At 59.5% G+C, this 18,531-nt stretch overlaps 2 protein-coding genes and 1 long non-coding RNA gene across 3 annotated transcripts; 2 read left to right on the forward strand and 1 right to left on the reverse strand.

Moving 5' to 3' along the window:
• Window positions 1-767: 767 nt before the first annotated feature.
• LOC104063195 (histone H2A.V) lies at window positions 768-6,221 on the forward strand. Its single transcript, XM_054088861.1, has 5 exons — window positions 768-920; window positions 4,950-5,027; window positions 5,376-5,489; window positions 5,588-5,717; window positions 5,957-6,221. Exons 1-5 carry the CDS (start codon window positions 783-785, stop codon window positions 6,016-6,018), a joined length of 522 nt encoding a protein of 173 aa, XP_053944836.1. The 5' UTR covers window positions 768-782; the 3' UTR covers window positions 6,019-6,221.
• LOC128854658 (uncharacterized) lies at window positions 5,547-8,144 on the reverse strand. The gene is made up of 2 exons (XR_008453612.1): window positions 8,050-8,144; window positions 5,547-5,748 (listed from the first exon to the last, which is right to left on the reverse strand). It is a non-coding gene; the product is annotated as an uncharacterized LOC128854658 (long non-coding RNA).
• Window positions 8,145-8,244: 100 nt separating this feature from the next.
• MAT2A (methionine adenosyltransferase 2A) lies at window positions 8,245-16,413 on the forward strand. The gene is made up of 9 exons (XM_054088860.1): window positions 8,245-8,433; window positions 10,604-10,681; window positions 10,765-10,887; window positions 10,982-11,094; window positions 11,601-11,744; window positions 11,832-12,050; window positions 12,123-12,305; window positions 13,024-13,157; window positions 15,671-16,413. The coding sequence occupies exons 1-9, from the start codon at window positions 8,343-8,345 to the stop codon at window positions 15,771-15,773; spliced, it is 1,188 nt and encodes a 395-aa protein (XP_053944835.1). The 5' UTR covers window positions 8,245-8,342; the 3' UTR covers window positions 15,774-16,413.
• The last annotated feature ends 2,118 nt before the right edge of the window (window positions 16,414-18,531 follow it).

The raw sequence follows: 18,531 nt of genomic DNA on the forward strand, positions 1-18,531 counted from the left end.
GTGAGAGAGCGGCTGGACCGCTCTGCGCTCCCATTGGCTCTCTGAGCTGTCAATTACCGCCCCCGAGCCTCAACCCGCTCTTCCCATTGGTCGCCTCTTGAGTCACTCCCGCTGGCCCCGCCCCTTAGTGCAAAGATACGGCGAGAGCGCGGCTGGACTGCTCTGCGCTCCCATTGGCTCCCCGGGCTGTCAGTCACCGCCCCCGAGCCGCCTCCGCCATTCCCATTGGCCGCTGCTTGCGTCACTGGCGCAGGCCCCGCCCCTCAGCGCTAAGATACAGCGAGAGCGCGCTCTGCGCTCCCATTGGCTCCCCGAGCTATCAATCACCTCGCTGGGCAGCGTCCGCCATTCCTATTGGTCGGCGCTGGCGTCACTTGCGCTGGCCCCGCCCCTCAGTGTAAACATACGGCTCGAGGGCGGCTCGAGCGCTCTGCGCTCCCATTGGCTCTCTGAGCTGTCAATCACCCCCCCGAGCCTCAACCCGCGCTTCCCATTGGTCGCCTCTTGCGTCAGTCCCCGTAGCCCCGCCCCTCAGTGCGGCGAGAGAGCGGCTGCACCGCTCTGCGCTCCCATTGGCTCCCCGAGCTGTCAATCATCTCTCTGACCTGCGTCCGCCATTCCTATTGGCCGCCGCTTGCGTCACTCGCGCAGGCCCCGCCCCTCGCTGCGTGCCGTGCGCAAAGCGCCAACGGCCGCCAGGCGGAGCCAGCGAGGCGCGAGGGGGCGGCGGGCGGGCGTGAGGGAGGGGGTGAAGAAACGGCGCCGCCATTGGTGCGAACGTTATGTTCAAACCAGTGTGGAATCTCCTGATTGGACAATCGGCGGAGCCGCGGGCCGGGCTCTCCGCTCCCGCCCAGGCGGGGCATTGTCTGGCGGCTCCAGCGCGGACTCGGGAGCGGAGCGCGGGCGGAGGCGCTATGGTGAGGGCCGCGGGTGGCGGGAGGCCTTTGGGGGGGGCGGCGGTGAGGGGCTCGGTGCGAGCGGGAAACGCGGGAACCCGCCGAGTCCTGTCCTGCAGTGGGAGCGGAGCGGGAGGGAGGGGATGGTGCCCCTCTGAGAGACCCACCGGGAGCCCCGCGTCCAAGTGCTGGAGTCTCTGTCATCCCTAAGAAGGAGGTGGAGGTGTTGGAGAGAGGTCAGGGAGATGATCCGAGGGGATTCTGCTCCTCTGTTCCTCTCTTGTGAGACCTCCTCTGGAATACGGTGTCCAGTTCTGGAGTCTCTGTCATCCCTGAAAAGGCTTTGGAGGTGTTGGAGAGGTGTCAGGGAGATGATCTGAGGGGTTGGAGAACCTCCCGTAAGAAGGAGGGGATTCTGCGCCTCTATTCCTCTCTTGAGAGACCTCCTCGGGAATACTGTGTCCAGTTCTGGAGTCTCTGTCATCCCTAAGAAGGAGATGGAGGTGTTGGAGAGGTGTCAGGGAGATGATCCGAGGGGTTGGAGAACCTCTTGTAAGAGGGAAGGGATTCTGCTCCTCTGTTCCTCTCTTGTGAGACCTCCTCTGGAATACTGTTTCCAGTTCTGGAGTCTCTGTCATCCCTAAGAAGGAGATGGAGGTGTTGGAGAGGTGTCAGGGAGATGATCCGAGGGGTTGGAGAACCTCTTGTAAGAAGGAGGGGATTCTGCGCCTCTATTCCTCTCTTGAGAGACCTCCTCTGGAATACTGTGTCCAGTTCTGGAGTCTCTGTCATCCCTAAGAAGGATATGGAGGTGTTGGAGAGGTGTCAGGGAGATGATCCGAGGGGTTGGAGAACCTCTTGTAAGAGGGAAGGGATTCTGCTCCTCTGTTCCTCTCTTGTGAGACCTCCTCTGGAATACTGTGTCCAGTTCTGGAGTCTCTGTCATCCCTAAGAAGGATATGGAGGTGTTGGAGAGAGGTCAGGGAGATGATCCGAGGGGTTGGAGAACCTCTTGTAAGAAGGAGGGGATTCTGCGCCTCTGTTCCTCTCTTGTGAGACCTGGAATGCTCAACTTAAGGAGATGGAGCTGTTGGAGTGATTCCAGAGGAGGCTCCAAGGATGATCCAAAGGCTGAAGTATAAGGACAGGCGGGGAGAGAGTTGGGGTTGTTCAGCCTGGAGAAGGTTCTGAGGAGACCTTAGAGCAGCTTCCAGCTTGGAAAAGGGCTCCAGGAAAGCTGGAGAGGGGCTTTGGATCAGGGAGTGCAGGGACAGGATGAGAGGAATGGTGTTAAACTCAAAGAGAGGAGACTGAGATGGGAACTTAGGAAGTAATGTTTTGTGGTGAGGCTGCAAGGGAGGCACTTCCAGAGCAGTGGTGGCTGCCCCATCCCTGGAGGGCTTCCAGGCCAGGTTGGATTGGGCTTGGAGAGCCCCTGATCCAGTGGGAGATGACCCTGCCCACGGCACAGGGTTGGAACCGGATGGGTTTAAGGTCTCTTCTAACCCAAACCATTCCATTCTATGATTCCTGGTGACCGAAGCAGCCCTGGAAGGGGCACTAAAAGCCACTCCAGAACCGAAGCCTCTGGCTGAGTCCGTCCCGTTTCAGGGCCCTCAGGGAGCTGTTTTGTGCCGCTTCCGTAAGGCGCGATCCCACTGATGCCATGGGGCTGTCCGTGCCCTCGCCGGCTGTGGCTTTGGAGGGAAACGGCCTCTTCGCAGCTGCCTTTCCTCCTGATGTGTTTATAAAGTTGATTGCGGAGCAAGGAAGCGTCTGTCAGGGACATAAACCACACGGCACAGGGAGCGAGTGGCCTGAAGGACGCCTGTCACGGAGCTGGGGGGCTCCGTAGAGCATTTGGTTCCCACCATGACATCCCAGCTGACATCCCTGTGCCGTGGCTCTTTCCTTGGGTGGCTTTCCAAGAGAAAAATCCTGGTTCCGTGTGGTTTAGGAGCCGGGAACTTGTGCAAGTGCCAGCTGCGGGGTCTGTAACTCAGTTAGGATACGAGGAGGCTCCAAGGGTTAACGTGGAAAGGAGATTATGCAATCCAAGGATACTCTAACTTGTAGCAAAGATAGGAAAGTCATTTTGGGGGCCTTTTAGTCCTGTTTGAAACAAGGGGATAGGGGGGAGGGAGAAAAAAAAGCTGTTTTCTGGCTGTGAGAGACCCAACGGCTTCAATCCAGCGGGAATTCGCCCCAGCGGAGCGACTTCTGTGGGGAGAAGAGAAGGAGGCATCGCATTCCCGCGCCTGTCAGCGCCGTCTCCTCCAGATAACGAAGGGAATCACTGCTGTCTCTTAACAAGAGCTGTTGGCGAGGAAAATCAGGAATTCTCCACGCTGAGTGGCGACGTTTGTCAAGGAGCCGTTGTTTCTCTGCCGGGAAGGGGAGAAGCGTCCACCGGGAGGGGGACAAACAGGCGGCGGGAACCTGTCGCGGTGTTTCCTCTGCAAACCCCGCAGAGGGTTGAGACGTTGGTGAAGGTGGAGGTTAAGACTTCCGCCGTGGAGCCGTTCCTTCCCTGTTTTCATGTGAGGAAGATGGGGCGGCAGCTGCCGCTTGGAAAAGTTGACAGAGGAGTGGAAAAGTTCGCAGCTGGCTGATAACAGCCCTTGGTGTGAACAGCCGGGGCGTTTCCCAGAGTTAGGGAATATTCCCAAATCCCCTTTTCTTGGGGGTTTGAAGTATTGAGAAGTCATTTTTTCTATGGATAAAAGTAACTCTTGGTAAAAGTAACTAAAACCGTAGTGAAAGCGGCACCGATTCAGCTCTTCAAAGCGTCTCCGGGTGCAGCTCCGAGTCATCGCTCTCCCACCAAACCCCAACCAGCTGCTTCCAACACCGCTCCTGTCCCGGATTGGCTGCCAAAACACTTATTGGCTTTGCCGGGTGTCAGCATTCCCGCAGCCGGATCAGGCCCAGCCCTCTCACCACCTTCTCCTGGCGCCGCTCCGTGTGTTTTATCACCTCCAGATTAAATATTTCCCCTTGTGACTTGGGTTGGGTTTTTTGTTCCCCCCCCCGTGGGTTGAGTTTAAACTGGGTCGGTGCCAGCGCATCAGTGTTAACTCCCACCTCGCTGGGATGGAATGCGGATCTCGGATGTTCCCATCCATCTTATTTGAAGCATTAATGCGCACGTTTAGCGTCGCCGCGGTTTCCTGGGAACGTCTGGATCCCGCGGTTCCTTCTAAATGAGCGGGAAAGGCTGGTGGCTGTTTCCATCTCCCTCACAGCGAGCCCTAATTCCCCCTTTTTTTTTTTACAAAGGGATGGAGGTTGTCGATCCAGATGTGTCAAAAACACGGATTACAAGTATCCAACGTCTTGTTTAGGGCTTTGCTTTCCCTCTGCGGAGGCTTCTTTGCTCGCCGCGGGTTGGGATAATTTGGGGATCAGAGCAGGTTTGGCTTTGGTAATGTCATCCTCATCACGGGAGGGTGTGATCTCCTCTCAGCCCCTCTCGTTAGAAGCGGCCTTCGTTAGCGGTGTCGCGGTTCCTTGGTGGTTAGAGCGTGGGAAAACCCGTTTTCGGCTTATCCTCCATTCTCTGTGGCTCACAAAATTCCTGCATTTTGGGATTTTAACTCTTATTTTCATTAAATCGATGATTTCTGGTGCTCCCTGATGGGTTTTCCGCTCTGGAGTTGGAAGGGAATCACCCTTAAATCCCAAACCACGTAGAGGAATAGCATCCGGCCCGGGTCAGCACTCACCTCCGAGGCGGAGAAAACCAATCTGAAATCAAACCGTTGCAGAAGAAAAACAGTTATTTGGGCCAATTTATCCTCCTATGGAAATTTCTGGGAAAAGAGGGGAATAGCGAGAGCAGAAAACGAAAGGGAGATGCTCAGGGCAATAAGCCAGCTGCCGCACCCCTCGAACCGCCCCGGTTTCCTCGAATTCACCCTGTTTGGAGCCGTTACGGAGGCTGAAAGGATTCTCACAGCGGCCAAGAGCGCGTTTACCCTCTGGATTTTCGTGCGGCAGGTCACTCTGGATTAATTAAGGTTAATTAACGGGCACGTTTGTCTCTTGCAGGCTGGTGGTAAAGCAGGGAAGGACAGTGGGAAGGCCAAGGCCAAGGCGGTGTCGCGCTCGCAGAGAGCTGGGCTGCAGGTGAGACGCTGCGGCTCCCGTTCCTTCCCCGATCCCGGTGGAAAAATCTGCTTCTGGAGGCAGAACGCTCGAAATCTTCTGGTTTGGGGGTGAAAACTCGATATTTGGTGATTTGTGGTGTCATTTTGAGGTGATCCCCGGTCTGGCAGGGGCTCTTCGCTCCCAGCTCTGTCCGTACTCGGGGAGGATCCCTACGGAAAGAGGACAATAGGGTGATAATTCCCACTAAATCCCACGTCCCCGCAGTTAACGGAGATACACGTTGTGGGTCAAACGCAGTGGTTTAGGGGGTCATTATGCAAATGTCGGGTGGGCTGTGGGTGTTAACGAAGGGCTGATTGTTCCCAGTTCCCGGTGGGCCGGATCCACAGGCACCTGAAGACTCGGACCACGAGTCACGGGCGAGTGGGGGCCACGGCTGCCGTCTACAGCGCCGCCATCCTAGAGTACCTCACCGCTGAGGTAGGGCCTGCGCTCGCGGTTCCTGCCCTTCCTCAGCCAAAGTCCTTTTTTTTCCCCTTCCCCTCGGGATCCTGAGCGTCTTCCCGATTTCTCGGCAGGTACTGGAGCTGGCGGGCAACGCTTCCAAGGATCTGAAAGTCAAGCGGATCACTCCCCGTCACTTGCAGCTGGCAATCCGTGGCGATGAGGAGCTGGATTCCCTGATCAAAGCGACCATCGCGGGCGGAGGTGGGTATCGTCCTTCCCTCTTTCTTCATCCCTAAACAAAAGGAGAGAAAAATATGGGAATACCCACGGGAATTTAGCCCTGGAGGCTCCCCGCTTCGCCGGAGCGCTGGGGGTTGTCAACTGTTGAGCGGGAGGAACCGTTCTCAATCGGTTCTCTAAAATTCCACTGGGAAACGAGGATTTCTGCGTGGTATTTTTTGGGAATTCTCTGTGTCTGATGGGAATCTTCCTCTCCGCAGGCGTCATCCCGCACATCCACAAGTCGCTGATCGGGAAGAAGGGACAACAAAAAACAGCGTAAAGAGGGGGAAACACCGGCCCCGCTCCCTCCCCCGTCGGCAGGCTGTACCCGGGATGAGAACGCTGGGAATAGGATACGCGTCGGGATTTTCAGGAACAGGGAGAGGATAGAACGTTGTGATAGGAAGCGTTAATACAGGATTTAGATTCTCCGTTTGGATTTTACCTTGTGGGGTGGCGGCGGCGGCGGCGGGGGGCGTGGGGAGGGGGCGGGAGCCAGGCAGCTCCCCAGGGTTTTGTATAAAAATGGAAGGGATAAACCATTTTTTTACGGAAAAACGCCTCTCCGCTGGTGTCCGGGGAGGGAGGTTGGAGGTGGGTATCCCATTATCCCATCCCGCTCCTGGGCTGAGGGATCTGGATACCGCCAGAGCGGGGAAAACCGGGACCCCATCCCCACCCTTGTGTGTGCAAAGCTAATTATATGTAGAATTATACGCTAATAAGGGGGAGGGTGCGGCCGTGGTTCCGTCCGTATCGTTTAGGGGCTGAGGACGGCGCACGGGGCCCTCGTTCAACCGGTCCCGGCACCGCCCTGGCGCTGGGAAGGCTCCGGCAACACCGGTGGCCAGTTGCATCAGCACCAGGAGGCCACGGTAGCCGTTGGCCTTGGGTGGCGTCAATGCCCGCTCTTGGGTGCCATTCCCCACCCTTCCTGGTCCTGTGGCGTTTCCGGTAGTCCCGGGGACCCGGTACCGGCCAACAGGGCCAGCGCTGAGGCTCGGTACTGTGCACCGTGAGCAACCCTGGGTACCGCATCTCCCACGCCAGGCGGCGCCGGGGATGGGGTACCGGTTGGCAGGGCGAGGCCTACGGTTTGGTACCGGCCTCGTCTCACCGCCTGGGCGGTCCTGAGGACGTGGTGCTGGGCACCAGAGCCAGGCCCAGGCTTTGGTACCAGCCCCGGGGGTTGGTACCGGCACTGTCTCGCACCTTGGGCGGCTCTGGGGCTGCGATACCGGATACCTCAGGTGGTACAGGGGACCCGGTACCGGGCAGCAGGGCTGCGTCTGGGGTTCAGTACCGACCCCAGAGCATCTCGGGTGGCCCTGGGGCCCCGGTACCGGGCAGCAGGGCTGCGTCTGGGGTTCAGTACCGACCCCAGAGCATCTCGGGCGGCCCTGGGGCCCCGGTACCGGGCAGCAGGGCTGCGTCTGGGGTTCAGTACCGACCCCAGAGCATCTCGGGCGGCCCCGGGGCCCCGGTACCGGGCAGCAGGGCTGAGTCTGGGGTTCAGTACCGACCCCAGAGCATCTCGGGCAGCCCCGGTACCGGGCAGCAGTGCCTGTCCTGGCCCCGTCTCACACCTCAGGCGGCCCCAGGGACCCGGTACCGGGTGGCAGGGCTGAGTCTGGCGTTCAGTACCGACCCTGCAGCATCTCGGGCGACCCCGGGGACCCGGTACCGGGCAGCAGGGCCTGTCCTGGCCCCGTCTCACACCTCAGGCGGCCCCAGGGACCCGGTACCGGGTGGCAGGGCTGAGTCTGGGGTTCAATACCGACCCTACAGCATCTCAGGCAGCCCCAGGGCCCCGGTACCGGGCAGCAGGGCCTGTCCTGGCCCCATCTCACACTTTGGGCGGCCCCAGGGACCCGGTACCGGGCGGCAGGGCCAGTCCCAGGGCTGCGATACCGGATCACAGGGCCTGTCCCGGCCCTGACTCACGCCCTAGGCAGCCCCGGGGCCCCGGTACCGAGCAGCGGGGCCTGTCCTGGCCCCGTCTCACACCTCAGGCGGTCACAGGGCTCGGTGCCCACCGCTGCCTCGCCCGCCGGGGCCCCGCGGCCCAAGATGGCGGCGTGAGGCGTTGAGGCGGGGCGGGGGGGAGCCGGGTCCGGCCGCACAATGGCGGGGCCGGGAGGCCGCAAGATGGCGGCGGCGGCGGGGAGGGCAGGGGGAGCGCACGCTGTGCGCGCGCCGCGCGCGGGAGGATCGATTCGGCCGAGCCGGGGAGGGGGGGAGCGGCGAGAGGTGCCGGTGTCCTCCCGCCCCGCCGCGCGCCGAGAAGGAGAGAATACAGCCCCGCCGCTACCTTCTTCCCGCTTGTCGCCTTGTTGTCCCCGTAGAGCTGCGTGGCGGAGGGAAGGCGGGGAACGACTCTCGGCGTTACGTAACCCGCCCCCCCCGCTGCTCCGCAGTGGTTCCGCCCCGCCGGGCTGGCGGCGCGATGGGCTCTGACCATTGGCCGAGCGCGGCGGGGAGGGCGTGGCCAGGAGTGTATAAATAGAAGCGGCGCGGTCAGGGGCGCGCTCAGTCCGCCGCGGCCGCGCTATAGTTCAGTGCCTCTCGCTCCGCCCGCGCTCCTTTCGCCGCGCCACCGCCGCCATGAACGGGCAGCTCAACGGTTTCCACGACGTCTTCATCGATGAGGGCACTTTCCTCTTCACCTCCGAGTCTGTGGGCGAGGGGCACCCAGGTGCGGGCGAGGAAGGGGGGGGGGTGGAAGGGGGGGATGATGATGGTGATGATGATGGTGATGGTGACGAAGGTGGAGGAGGAGGAGGGGGGGTCGTACCGGGCAGGTTGGGGAGGAAGGGGGTGGAGGGGTGGGCGGTGCCGCCGCCGCCGGGCGCGCGCGCAGTGCGGGGAGGCGCGCGCCGCATTGCGGGACCCGGTGCGCACGTGGTGCCCGTGGGGGGGGGGAGGGGAGGGGGAGGGGGGGGGGAAAAAACGGGGAGGGGGAACCGGGGGTGTATGTGGGGGGGGCGAGAGTCGTGACTCAGCCGTGACTCAGCAACTCCTGCCGCGCCCCCCCCCCTTCGCTTGGCAGCCACACAAAAGGGGGGGGCACAAAAAGGGGGGGACACAAAGCATCCACCTTCGTCTTTGAGCTCCCCCGGGATATGGGGTCCCGGAGCTGCCCCCGGGATATGGGGTCCCGGAGCTGCCCCCCGGGATATGGGGTCCCGGAGCTGCCCCCCGGGATATGGGGTCCCGGAGCTGCCCCCCGGGATATGGGGTCCCCGAGCTGCCCCCCGGGATATGGGGTCCCCGAGCTTCGTGTCACGGTGCGCCGGGCTCCCATCCTGGTGCCACAGCTTACCAGGATCCCATCCCGGTGCCACAGTGTCCCAGAATCCCTGTTGTTTTCATGCCACGGTGTGCCAGGATCCCATCCTGATGCCACAGTGTGCCAGGATCCTATCCCAGTGCCAGAGTGTGCCACAATTCCTTCTCGGTGCCAGACTCCCATCCTGATGCCACAGCATCCCAGGATCCCTCTTTTCATGCCACAGCATGCCAGGCTCCCATCCTGGGTGCCAGGGTGTGCCAGGCTCCCATCCTGGGTGCCAGGGTGTGCCAGGCTCCCATCCTGATGCCACAGTGTCCCAGAATCCCTGTTTTCGTGCCAGGCTTCCATCCTGCGTGCCACGATGTGCCAGACTCACATCTTGATGCCACGGCGTGCCAGGCTTCTTCCTTCTTGGTGCCACAGCGTGCCGGGTTCCATCCTGATGCCACAGTGTCCCAGAATCCCTGTGTTCGTGCCACGGCGTGCCAGGCTCCATCCTGATGCCGCAGTGTCCTAGAATCCCTGTTTTTTGTGCCAGGCTGTGCCAGGCTCCTATCCTGGGTGCCAGGGTGTGCCAGGCTCTTTTCCCAGTGCTGTGGTGCCCAGAATCCCTGCCTTCCCAGTGCCACGGTGTGCCAGGCTCCTTGCCTCTGTGCCAAGGTCCATCCCGATGCCACGGCATGCCAGGCTCCTTGCCTCCATGCCAGGGTCCATCCCGGTGCCACGGTGTGCCACTCCATGCCAAGGTCCATCCCGGTGCCAACGGCGTGCCAGGGTCCATCCCAGTGCCATGGTGTGCCACTCGATGCCAAGGTCCATCCTGGTGCCACAGTCCCCAAGTGGTCCACCCGAGTGCCGCCCCCCAATTCTCAGCCCCCCATTTTGCCCCCGTGGATGCGGTTTCCCATCGCCCTACGGCACCGCTGGCGTAACCGAAGCCGGGACGCCCTTGGAGCTCTCGGGAATCACGCGCTGCCGCGAAGGGTGAGGCTTCGCGCCTCCGAGCGCGGGTGTAAGGTCCGATCCTTCGCTCTTTCACCCCAAGAAGCGGCCAAGGAGCCCCTCCCTGCGCCCCGAAACGGCGTCACCGCCTCCTCCTCTCCCAAATCCGGCCCGAAAGGTCGCTGCCAAGGACGGCCGCGCGGTGAGGGAAGTCGCTTCTTCACCGCCAGCGGATCTTGGGAAGCTCCGGGGGCTGTGGCTCTCCGTTTCCCGGTATAAACCACCGTGGGCACTGGTTATCCGGTGGGATCCGGCTGGGTGCAATCCGGGAGCTGCGGGAGGGCAGTGGCTCCCACTTGGGAATGGAGGAAATCGGTGCCAGTGCCCTTTGGCGGTGCCGGAGGTGGCAGAACCCGAGCCAGGAGCTGACTGTAAGCTGAGCTTAACTGGTAAATGCTTGGAATTCCAAGCTAATAACCCAACGCAGGGACAAGGAAAGGGCTGGATGTGTGTGCCGGGGAAGGCTTAGGCGCAGCCGAAGCTCCCAGCTTAGCGCCGGCACAGCGGCTCAGGAAGGAAGGGCTGTGCCGCGCTGACAGCCCCACACTCCCTATCCCTTTCCTCCCCGCAGATAAAATCTGTGACCAGATCAGCGACGCCGTCCTGGACGCCCACCTCAAACAGGACCCCGACGCCAAAGTAGCGTGCGGTGAGTGCTTCCTGGGAATTCCCTCCTTCCGCCGGTGCAGGAGGGGCCGTACCGGCGCTAATCCTCTCCGTCCGTCCTTCCAGAAACGGTGGCAAAGACGGGGATGATCCTCTTGGCGGGAGAGATCACCTCCCGCGCCAGCGTGGACTACCAGAAGGTGGTCCGGGACACCATTAAGCACATCGGATACGATGACTCTTCCAAAGGTGAGTGCCGGAGGGGGTCTCCAGGTCGCTGCCGGTGCGGGATTTGGTGGGGATTTGGCGTTCCGGGCTCACTGCAACCTCTGCTTTGGTTTAGGCTTCGACTACAAGACCTGCAACGTGCTGGTGGCCCTGGAGCAGCAGTCGCCCGACATCGCGCAGAGCGTTCACCTGGACCGCAGCGAGGAGGATATCGGCGCTGGCGACCAGGTGAGTCTCGTGCCGGTGATTCAGCGGGATGAGAAGGATGTGGAGGCTCTGGAGAAGAGCAATGAAGCTGGTGAGGGGCTGGAGAACGTCTGATGAGGAGCGGCTGAGGGACCTGGGGATGTTTAGCCTTGAGAAGAGGAGGCTGAGGGGAGACCTTATTGCTCTCTACAACTGCCTGAAAGGAGGTTGTGGAGAGGAGGGAGCTGAGCTCTTCTCCCAAGGGACAGGGACAGGACAAGGGGGAATGGCCTCAAGCTGTGCCAGGGGAGGGTCAGGCTGGATATCAGGAAAAAATTCTTCATGGAAAGAGTCATGGGGCACTGGAACAGCTGCCCAGGGAGGGGGTGGAGTCGCCTTCCCTGGAGGTGTTTAAGGAACGGGTGGATGAAGTGCTGAGGGGCATGGTTTAGGGAGTGTTAGGAATGGTTGGACTCGATGATCCGGTGCGTCCTTTCCAACCTGGTGGTGATTCTGTGATGATTCACCGTCCGCTCCCGCTGCCGCAGGGCCTGATGTTCGGCTACGCCACGGATGAGACGGAGGAGTGCATGCCCCTCACCATCGTCCTGGCCCACAAGCTGAACGCCAAACTGGCCGAGCTGCGGCGCAACGGCACTCTGCCCTGGCTACGCCCCGACTCCAAGACGCAGGTGAGGAGCTTTGCTGCTTGAGGGATCCCCAAAAAAACCGCATCCCAAAAAACCCCGGCTTTGACCTCTGGGTGTCCCCTTCGGCAGGTGACGGTGCAGTACATGCAGGACCGCGGCGCCGTCATCCCCATCCGCGTGCACACCATCGTCATCTCGGTGCAGCACGACGAGGAGGTGTGCCTGGATGAAATGCGGGATGCGCTGAAGGAAAAGGTGATCAAAGCGGTGGTGCCGGCAAAATACCTGGATGACGACACCATCTATCACCTCCAGCCCAGCGGCCGCTTCGTTATCGGTGGCCCACAGGTACGGCAGCTTTCCCGGTGGAGCCGTGCCGGCGCGGTGACGGCCTAGCGGTGACGGTGTCGTGCCTCGTAGGGTGATGCGGGGCTGACGGGCCGGAAGATCATCGTGGATACCTACGGAGGTTGGGGGGCACACGGTGGCGGTGCCTTTTCCGGGAAGGATTACACCAAGGTGGATCGCTCGGCTGCCTACGCCGCGCGCTGGGTGGCCAAGTCGCTTATCAAGGCCGGGCTGTGCCGCAGAGTGCTGGTCCAGGTGGGCCCCGGCGCCTTCCCTTCCCCCTCCCTTCCCCCTTCTCTTCTCTTTCCTTCCCCCCTTCTCTTCTCTTTCCTTCCCCCCTTCTCTTCTCTTTCCTTCCCCCCTTCTCTTCTCTTTCCTTCCCCCCTTCTCTTCTCTTTCCTTCCCCCTCCCCTTTCCTTCCCCCTCCCCTTTCCTTCCCCCTCCCCTTTCCTTCCCCCTCCCCTTTCCTTCCCCCTCCCCTTTCCTTCCCCCTCCCCTTTCCTTCCCCCTCCCCTTTCCTTCCCCCTCCCCTTTCCTTCCCCCTCCCCTTTCCTTCCCCCTCCCCTTTCCTTCCCCCTCCCCTTTCCTTCCCCCTCCCCTTTCCTTCCCCCTCCCCTTTCCTTCCCCCTCCCCTTTCCTTCCCCCTCCCCTTTCCTTCCCCCTCCCCTTTCCTTCCCCCTCCCCTTTCCTTCCCCCTCCCCTTTCCTTCCCCCTCCCCTTTCCTTCCCCCTCCCCTTTCCTTCCCCCTCCTCTCTCCCCTTTTTCTCTTCTTTTTCCCCCTCCTTCCCTCTCCCGTCCCTCCTTCCCTCTCCCGTCCCTCCTTCCCTCTCCCTTCCCTCCTTCCCTCTCCCTTCCCTCCTTCCCTCTCCCTTCCCTCCTTCCCTCTCCCTTCCCTCCTTCCCTCTCCCTTCCCTCCTTCCCTCTCCCTCCCCTCTCCGCAGCTCCTCGGAGTTCATCCGTGCCCTCTCCGTAGGTCTCTTACGCCATCGGGGTGTCCCACCCGTTGTCCATCTCCATCTTCCACTACGGCACTTCCCCGAAGAGCGAGCGGGAGCTGTTGGAGATCGTCAAGAAGAACTTTGACCTCCGCCCTGGGGTGATCGTCAGGTAACGGGCGCCGCGCCGGAGCCAGGAGGGCGGAAAACACCGGAAAAGGAAGGGATTGGGAAGGGGGGGACACGGGGGTGGTGGGAGTGCCCTCTCCAAAAGCAGCTGTGGTCGCCACCGGGTGCAGCCGGAGCCGGCAAGGAGAGCCGCTGCTGCCGGAAGAGAAAGCACTTCCGGGCGCACACGGGGGGTAAGTATGTGCTGAGAGCCGAGCGCTTGGAGCGTCTCCGGCTTCTTGGGAATTGCAGCAGCTGGAGAAGCTCCAGGGAGGAGATGGAGCTGCTGCTGCAGAACTCTGAGGGGGTACTTGGAGCCTCTTGGGAATTGCAGCCATCGGAGAAGCTCCAACCATTCCGATGAAGCTCAGGGATGGGGAGGAGACAGATGGGCCACCACAGGATCCCCTGTCCGGGCAGGAAAGGGGCGTCTGGAGCTTCTCCGGCTTCATTGTGGCACCCAGGGAAGCTCCAGTCATCCCTTGGGATGAGCTCCGGCTTCATTGTGGCACCCAGGGAAGCTCCAGCCATCCCTTGGGATGAGCTCCGGCTTCATTGTGGCACCCAGGGAAGCTCCAACCATCCCTTGGGATGAGGAGGAGATGGTGGCCCTGCTGGAGAACCCCCTATGCCGTCAGGAAAGGGACGTCTGGAGCTTCTCCGGCTTCATTGTGGCACCCAGGGAAGCTCCAACCATCCCTTGGGATGAGGAGGAGACGGTGGCGCTTCTGGAGAACCCTATCCAGGCAGGAAAGGGACGTTTGGAGCTTCTCCGGCTTCATTGTGGCACCTAGGGAAGCTCCAACCATCCCTTGGGATGAGCTCCGGCTTCATTGTGGCACCCAGGGGAGCTCCAGTCATCCCTTGGGATGAGGAGGAGATGGCGGCGCTGCTGGAGAACCCCCTCTCCAGACAGGAAGGGGACATTTGGAGCTTCTCCGGCTTCATTGTGGCACCCAGGGAAGCTCCAACCACCCCATGGAAGCTCCAACCATCCCTTGGGATGAGGAGGAGACGGCGGCGCTGCTGGAGAACCTCCTGTCCAGGCAGGAAAGGGACACTTGGAGCATCTCCGGCTTCATTGTGGCACCCAGGGAAGTTCCAACCATCCCTTGGGATGAGCTCTGGCTTCATTGTGGCACCCAGGGAAGCTCCGACCATCCCACTGAAGCTCCAAACATCCTTTGGGATGAGTAGGAGACGGTGGTGCTGCTGGAGAACCTCTTGTCCACGCAGGAAAGGGATGTTTGGAGCTTTTCCAGCTTCATTGTGGCACCCAGGGAAGCTCCAACCATCCCTTGGGATGAGCTCTGGCTTCATTGTGGCACCCAGAGAAGCTCTGACCATCCCCTGGGATGAGGAGGAGACGATGGTGCTGCTGGAGAACCCCCTCTCCAGGCAGGAAAGGGACATTTGCAGCTTCTCCGGCTTCATTGTGGCACCCAGGGAAGCTCCAACCACCCCAGGGAAGCTCCAACCATCCCTTGGGATGAGCTCCGGCTTCACTGTGGCACCCATGGAAGCTCCAGCCATCCCTTGGGATGAGCTCCGGCTTCACTGTGGCACCCATGGAAGCTCCGACCATCCCTTGGGATGAGCTCCGGCTTCACTGTGGCACCCATGGAAGCTCCGACCATCCCTTGGGATGAGCTCCGGCTTCATTGTGGCACCCATGGAAGCTCCGACCATCCCTTGGGATGAGCTCCGGCTTCACTGTGGCACCCATGGAAGCTCCAGCCATCTCTTGGGATGAGCTCCGGCTTCACTGTGGCACCCATGGAAGCTCCAGCCATCTCTTGGGATGAGCTCCGGCTTCACTGTGGCACCCATGGAAGCTCCAGCCATCTCTTGGGATGAGCTCCGGCTTCAATGTGGCACCCAGGGAAGCTCCAACCACCCAAGGGAAGCTCCAACCATCCTTTGGGATGAGCTCCGGCTTCACTGTGGCACCCAGGGAAGCTCCAACCATCCCTTGGGATGAGGAGGAGACGATGGCGCTGCTGGAGAACCCCCTATCCCGTCAGGAAAGGGACGTTTGGAGCTTCTCCTGCTTCATTGTGGCACCCAGGGAAGTTCCAACCATCCCTTGGGATGAACTCCGGCTTCATTGTGGCACCCATGGAAGCTCCAACCATCCTTTGGGATGAGCTCCGGCTTCATTGTGGCACCCAGGGAAGCTCCAACCATCCCTTGGGATGAGGAGGAGATGGTGGCGTTGCTGGAGAACCCCGTATCCCATCAGGAAAGGGACACTTAGAGCTTCTCCGGCTTCATTGTGGCACCTGGGGAAGCTCCAACCACCCCATGGAAGCTCCAACCATCCCTTGGGATGGGGAGGAGACGGCGGCGCTGCTGGAGAACCCCCTATCCCATCAGGAAAGGGACGTTTGGAGCTCCTCTTGGCATCCAGGGAAGGACTGGGGCGGCGTTGGAGGTGCCAGGACGCGCGGGGAAAGGGGGGCGAACGCGCATCCCATCCTATCCGTCGTTACTGACTCCCTAACTTGTGTATTCCAGGGATCTGGATCTGAAGAAGCCCCTCTATCAGAGGACCGCAGCCTATGGCCACTTTGGTAGGGACAGTTTCCCTTGGGAAGTGCCCAAAAAGCTCAAATACTGAGCCCGGGGGTGGTCTTTGTCGCGGCTTTTCTCTCCCCCCCTTTCCCGCGAGCGTAGACTACAGAGAAGCTCACGGGAGGGGAGCGAAGAGCCCCTCACCCCGGCTCCGGGCCTCGCCTTCCCATCTTTCCCTCTCTTTCCCTCTTTTCCGCCGTCGTTTTGGTTGCGTGGGGACCACGCGCGGCTTCGTGCCTCTCTCCCGGCTCTGATCCCCATATTCCCAATCCCTTTCCGGCTGCTTTCGGAACAACTCTCGCGACGTCTGAACTCTCTATTGGAGACAAAAGCCCTGAGCGCTTCCCTTCCTTTTATCCGGCTGGAAAAGAGGGATCAATTCCATCCTCTTTATCCCACCCGGACCTCGCCTGGTGCTGATTTTTTCCTCTTTTTAACCCTCATTTTAAACCTCTCCGACGATGCACATTTTTTTTTTAAGAGGAGGGAGAATTTGGCGTTTTATCCCAATTTTTTTAACCCCTCCTCGCGTGGAAAAAAAATCATTTCAAATCCATATTTGTTTTTTCTTTATAAGAAAGCGGAGGTGACCCCAAAACTGCACAACACCCCCATATTTTTACTCCTTTTTTTTTCCCCCCCCCCCCGGGGCTGAGCTTTATCTCTTTTATTTTTTTTTGGGGGGGGGGAAAACAGGGAAAAATTTGGCCCCTTTTTCATACTTGAAAGCGTTTTCTTCGCGATGTATTTATTGCGTGCCGAGGCGCGGGGTGTGAGTACAGAGAAACCCCGACGGCACCGCCGGAATTTCTTGAATTTCCCCCTTTTTTTTGCAATCCCACCTTTCAAATTGGGGTAAAAAAAGAGGGAATTTGGGTGTTTTTATAGGCAAGTTTTTGGGGCTGAGCGGCGCCGGGAACGCGGCGAATTTGGTCGGTGTGGTACAGAGAAGCCGACTTGTTTACCTGCCCGCCCCGAGCGCCGCGGCCCCCAAGAAGTGCCTTTTTTTTGGGGTGAAAAAGGGGTGGTTTTTGGTTTTTTTTTTTTTTAATTTTGAAATTTTAATTTTTTTTTTTTTTTTTTCCCCCCTTTTCCTGGAGGTTTTATTCCATTTGTTTCGATTTTACCGATTCCAAACCACAAATCTTCAAGGAAAAAAAAAAGCTCAATAAAAAATTTGCTGGGTTTGAAGCGCTTTGCGGAGAGGAAGGGTGGGAAAGGGGGGAAACTGAGGCACGGGGGGGGGGAAATTGGGGGCTTCTGGGGGAGGGAAAGTGGTGGAGGGGATAAAAAAGAAGGGGTTTGGGGGCTTTGGAAGGGGAAACTGAGGCACTGAGGGGAAATTTTAGGGCTTTATGGTGGGGAAAAGGTGATTTAGAGGGGTCATGGGGGGAAACTGAGGCACTGGGGGGGATTTGGGGGGAAAAAGAAGTGATTTGGGGGCTTTGGAAGGGGAAACTGAGGCATTGGGGGGGATTTGGGGGCTTTATGGTGGGGGAAAGGTCATTTAGAGGCTTCATAGGGGGAAACTGAGGCACTGGGGGGATTTGGGGGCAAAAAAAGGGATTTGGGGGCTTTGTAAAGGGAAACTGAGGCAACAAGGGGAAATTTTAGGGCTTTAGGGTGGGGAAAAGGTGATTTAGAGGCTTCGTGGGGGGAAACTGAGGCATTGGGGGGGGGGATTTGGGAGCAAAAAGAAGGGATTTGGGGGCTTTGTAAGGGGAAACTGAGGCACTGAGGGGTAATATTAGGGCTTTATGGTGGGGGAAAGGTGATTTAGAGGGTTCATGGGGGGAAACTGAGGCACCAGGGGGGATTTGGGGGCTTCTTGGGGAGAAAATGTGATGGGGGGGCAAAAAAGAAGGGGTTTGGGGGCTTTGTAAGGGGAAACTGAGGCATTGGGGGGGAATTTGAGGGGTTTATGGTGGGGAAAAGGTGATTTAGAGGGTTCATGGGGGGGAAACTGAGGCACCAGGGGGGATTTGGGGGCTTCTTGGGGAGAAAAAGTGATGGGGGGCAAAAAAGAAGGGGTTTGGGGGCTTTGGAAGGGGAAACTGAGGCATTGGGGGGGAATTTGAGGGGTTTGTGGGGAGAAAAAGGGATTCGGGGGCTTTGGAAGGGGAAACTGAGGCACCGGGGGGAATGTGGGTCTTTGTAAGGGGAAACTGAGGCACTGAGGGGTAATTTTAGGGCTTTATGGTGGGGCAAAGGTGATTTAGAGGCTTCATAGGGGGAAACTGAGGCACTGGAGGGGGACTTGGGGGGAAAAAGAAGTGATTTGGGGGCTTTGTAAGGGGAAACTGAGGCACTGAAGGGAATTTTTAGGGCTTTAGAGTGGGGAAAAGGTGATTTAGAGGGGTCATGGGGGGGAAACTGAGGCACTGGGGGGGATTTGGGGGCTTTAAGGTGGGGAAAAGATGATTTAGAGGCTTCATGGGGGAAACTGAGGCACCAAGTGGGAGAATTTGAGAGTTTCTTTGGGGGATGAAAGTGATTTGGGGGCAAAAAGAAGGGATTTGGGGGCTTTGTAAGGGGAAACTGAGGCACTGAGGGGAAATTTTAGGGCTTTAGGGTGGGGAAAAGGTGATTTAGAGGCTTCATAGGGGGAAACTGAGGCACTGTGGGGGGAATTTTGGGGCTTTGTAAGGGAAACTGAGGCACTGAGGGGTAATTTTAGGGCTTTATGATGGGGAAAAGGTGATTTAGAGGCTTCATGGGGGAAACTGAGGCACTGGGGGGGGATTTGAGGGCTTTATGGTGGAGAAAAGGTGATTTAGAGGCTTCATGGGGGGGAAACTGAGGCA

Source organism: Cuculus canorus, chromosome 26, assembly GCF_017976375.1.
Source record: "Cuculus canorus isolate bCucCan1 chromosome 26, bCucCan1.pri, whole genome shotgun sequence".
Lineage (NCBI taxonomy): Eukaryota > Metazoa > Chordata > Aves > Cuculiformes > Cuculidae > Cuculus > Cuculus canorus.

Bases quoted from the DNA above. Each gene is read 5' to 3' on its own strand.
- LOC104063195 (XM_054088861.1), top strand. From the start codon at position 783: ATGTTCAAACCAGTGTGGAATCTCCTGATTGGACAATCGGCGGAGCCG. The intron at 921-4,949 runs GTGAGGGCCGCG...TGTCTCTTGCAG, and splicing joins GCGCGGGCGGAGGCGCTATG to GCTGGTGGTAAAGCAGGGAA. The intron at 5,490-5,587 runs GTAGGGCCTGCG...ATTTCTCGGCAG, and splicing joins TAGAGTACCTCACCGCTGAG to GTACTGGAGCTGGCGGGCAA.
- MAT2A (XM_054088860.1), top strand. From the start codon at position 8,343: ATGAACGGGCAGCTCAACGGTTTCCACGACGTCTTCATCGATGAGGGC. The intron at 10,682-10,764 runs GTGAGTGCTTCC...CCGTCCTTCCAG, and splicing joins CGACGCCAAAGTAGCGTGCG to AAACGGTGGCAAAGACGGGG. The intron at 11,745-11,831 runs GTGAGGAGCTTT...CCCCTTCGGCAG, and splicing joins GCCCCGACTCCAAGACGCAG to GTGACGGTGCAGTACATGCA.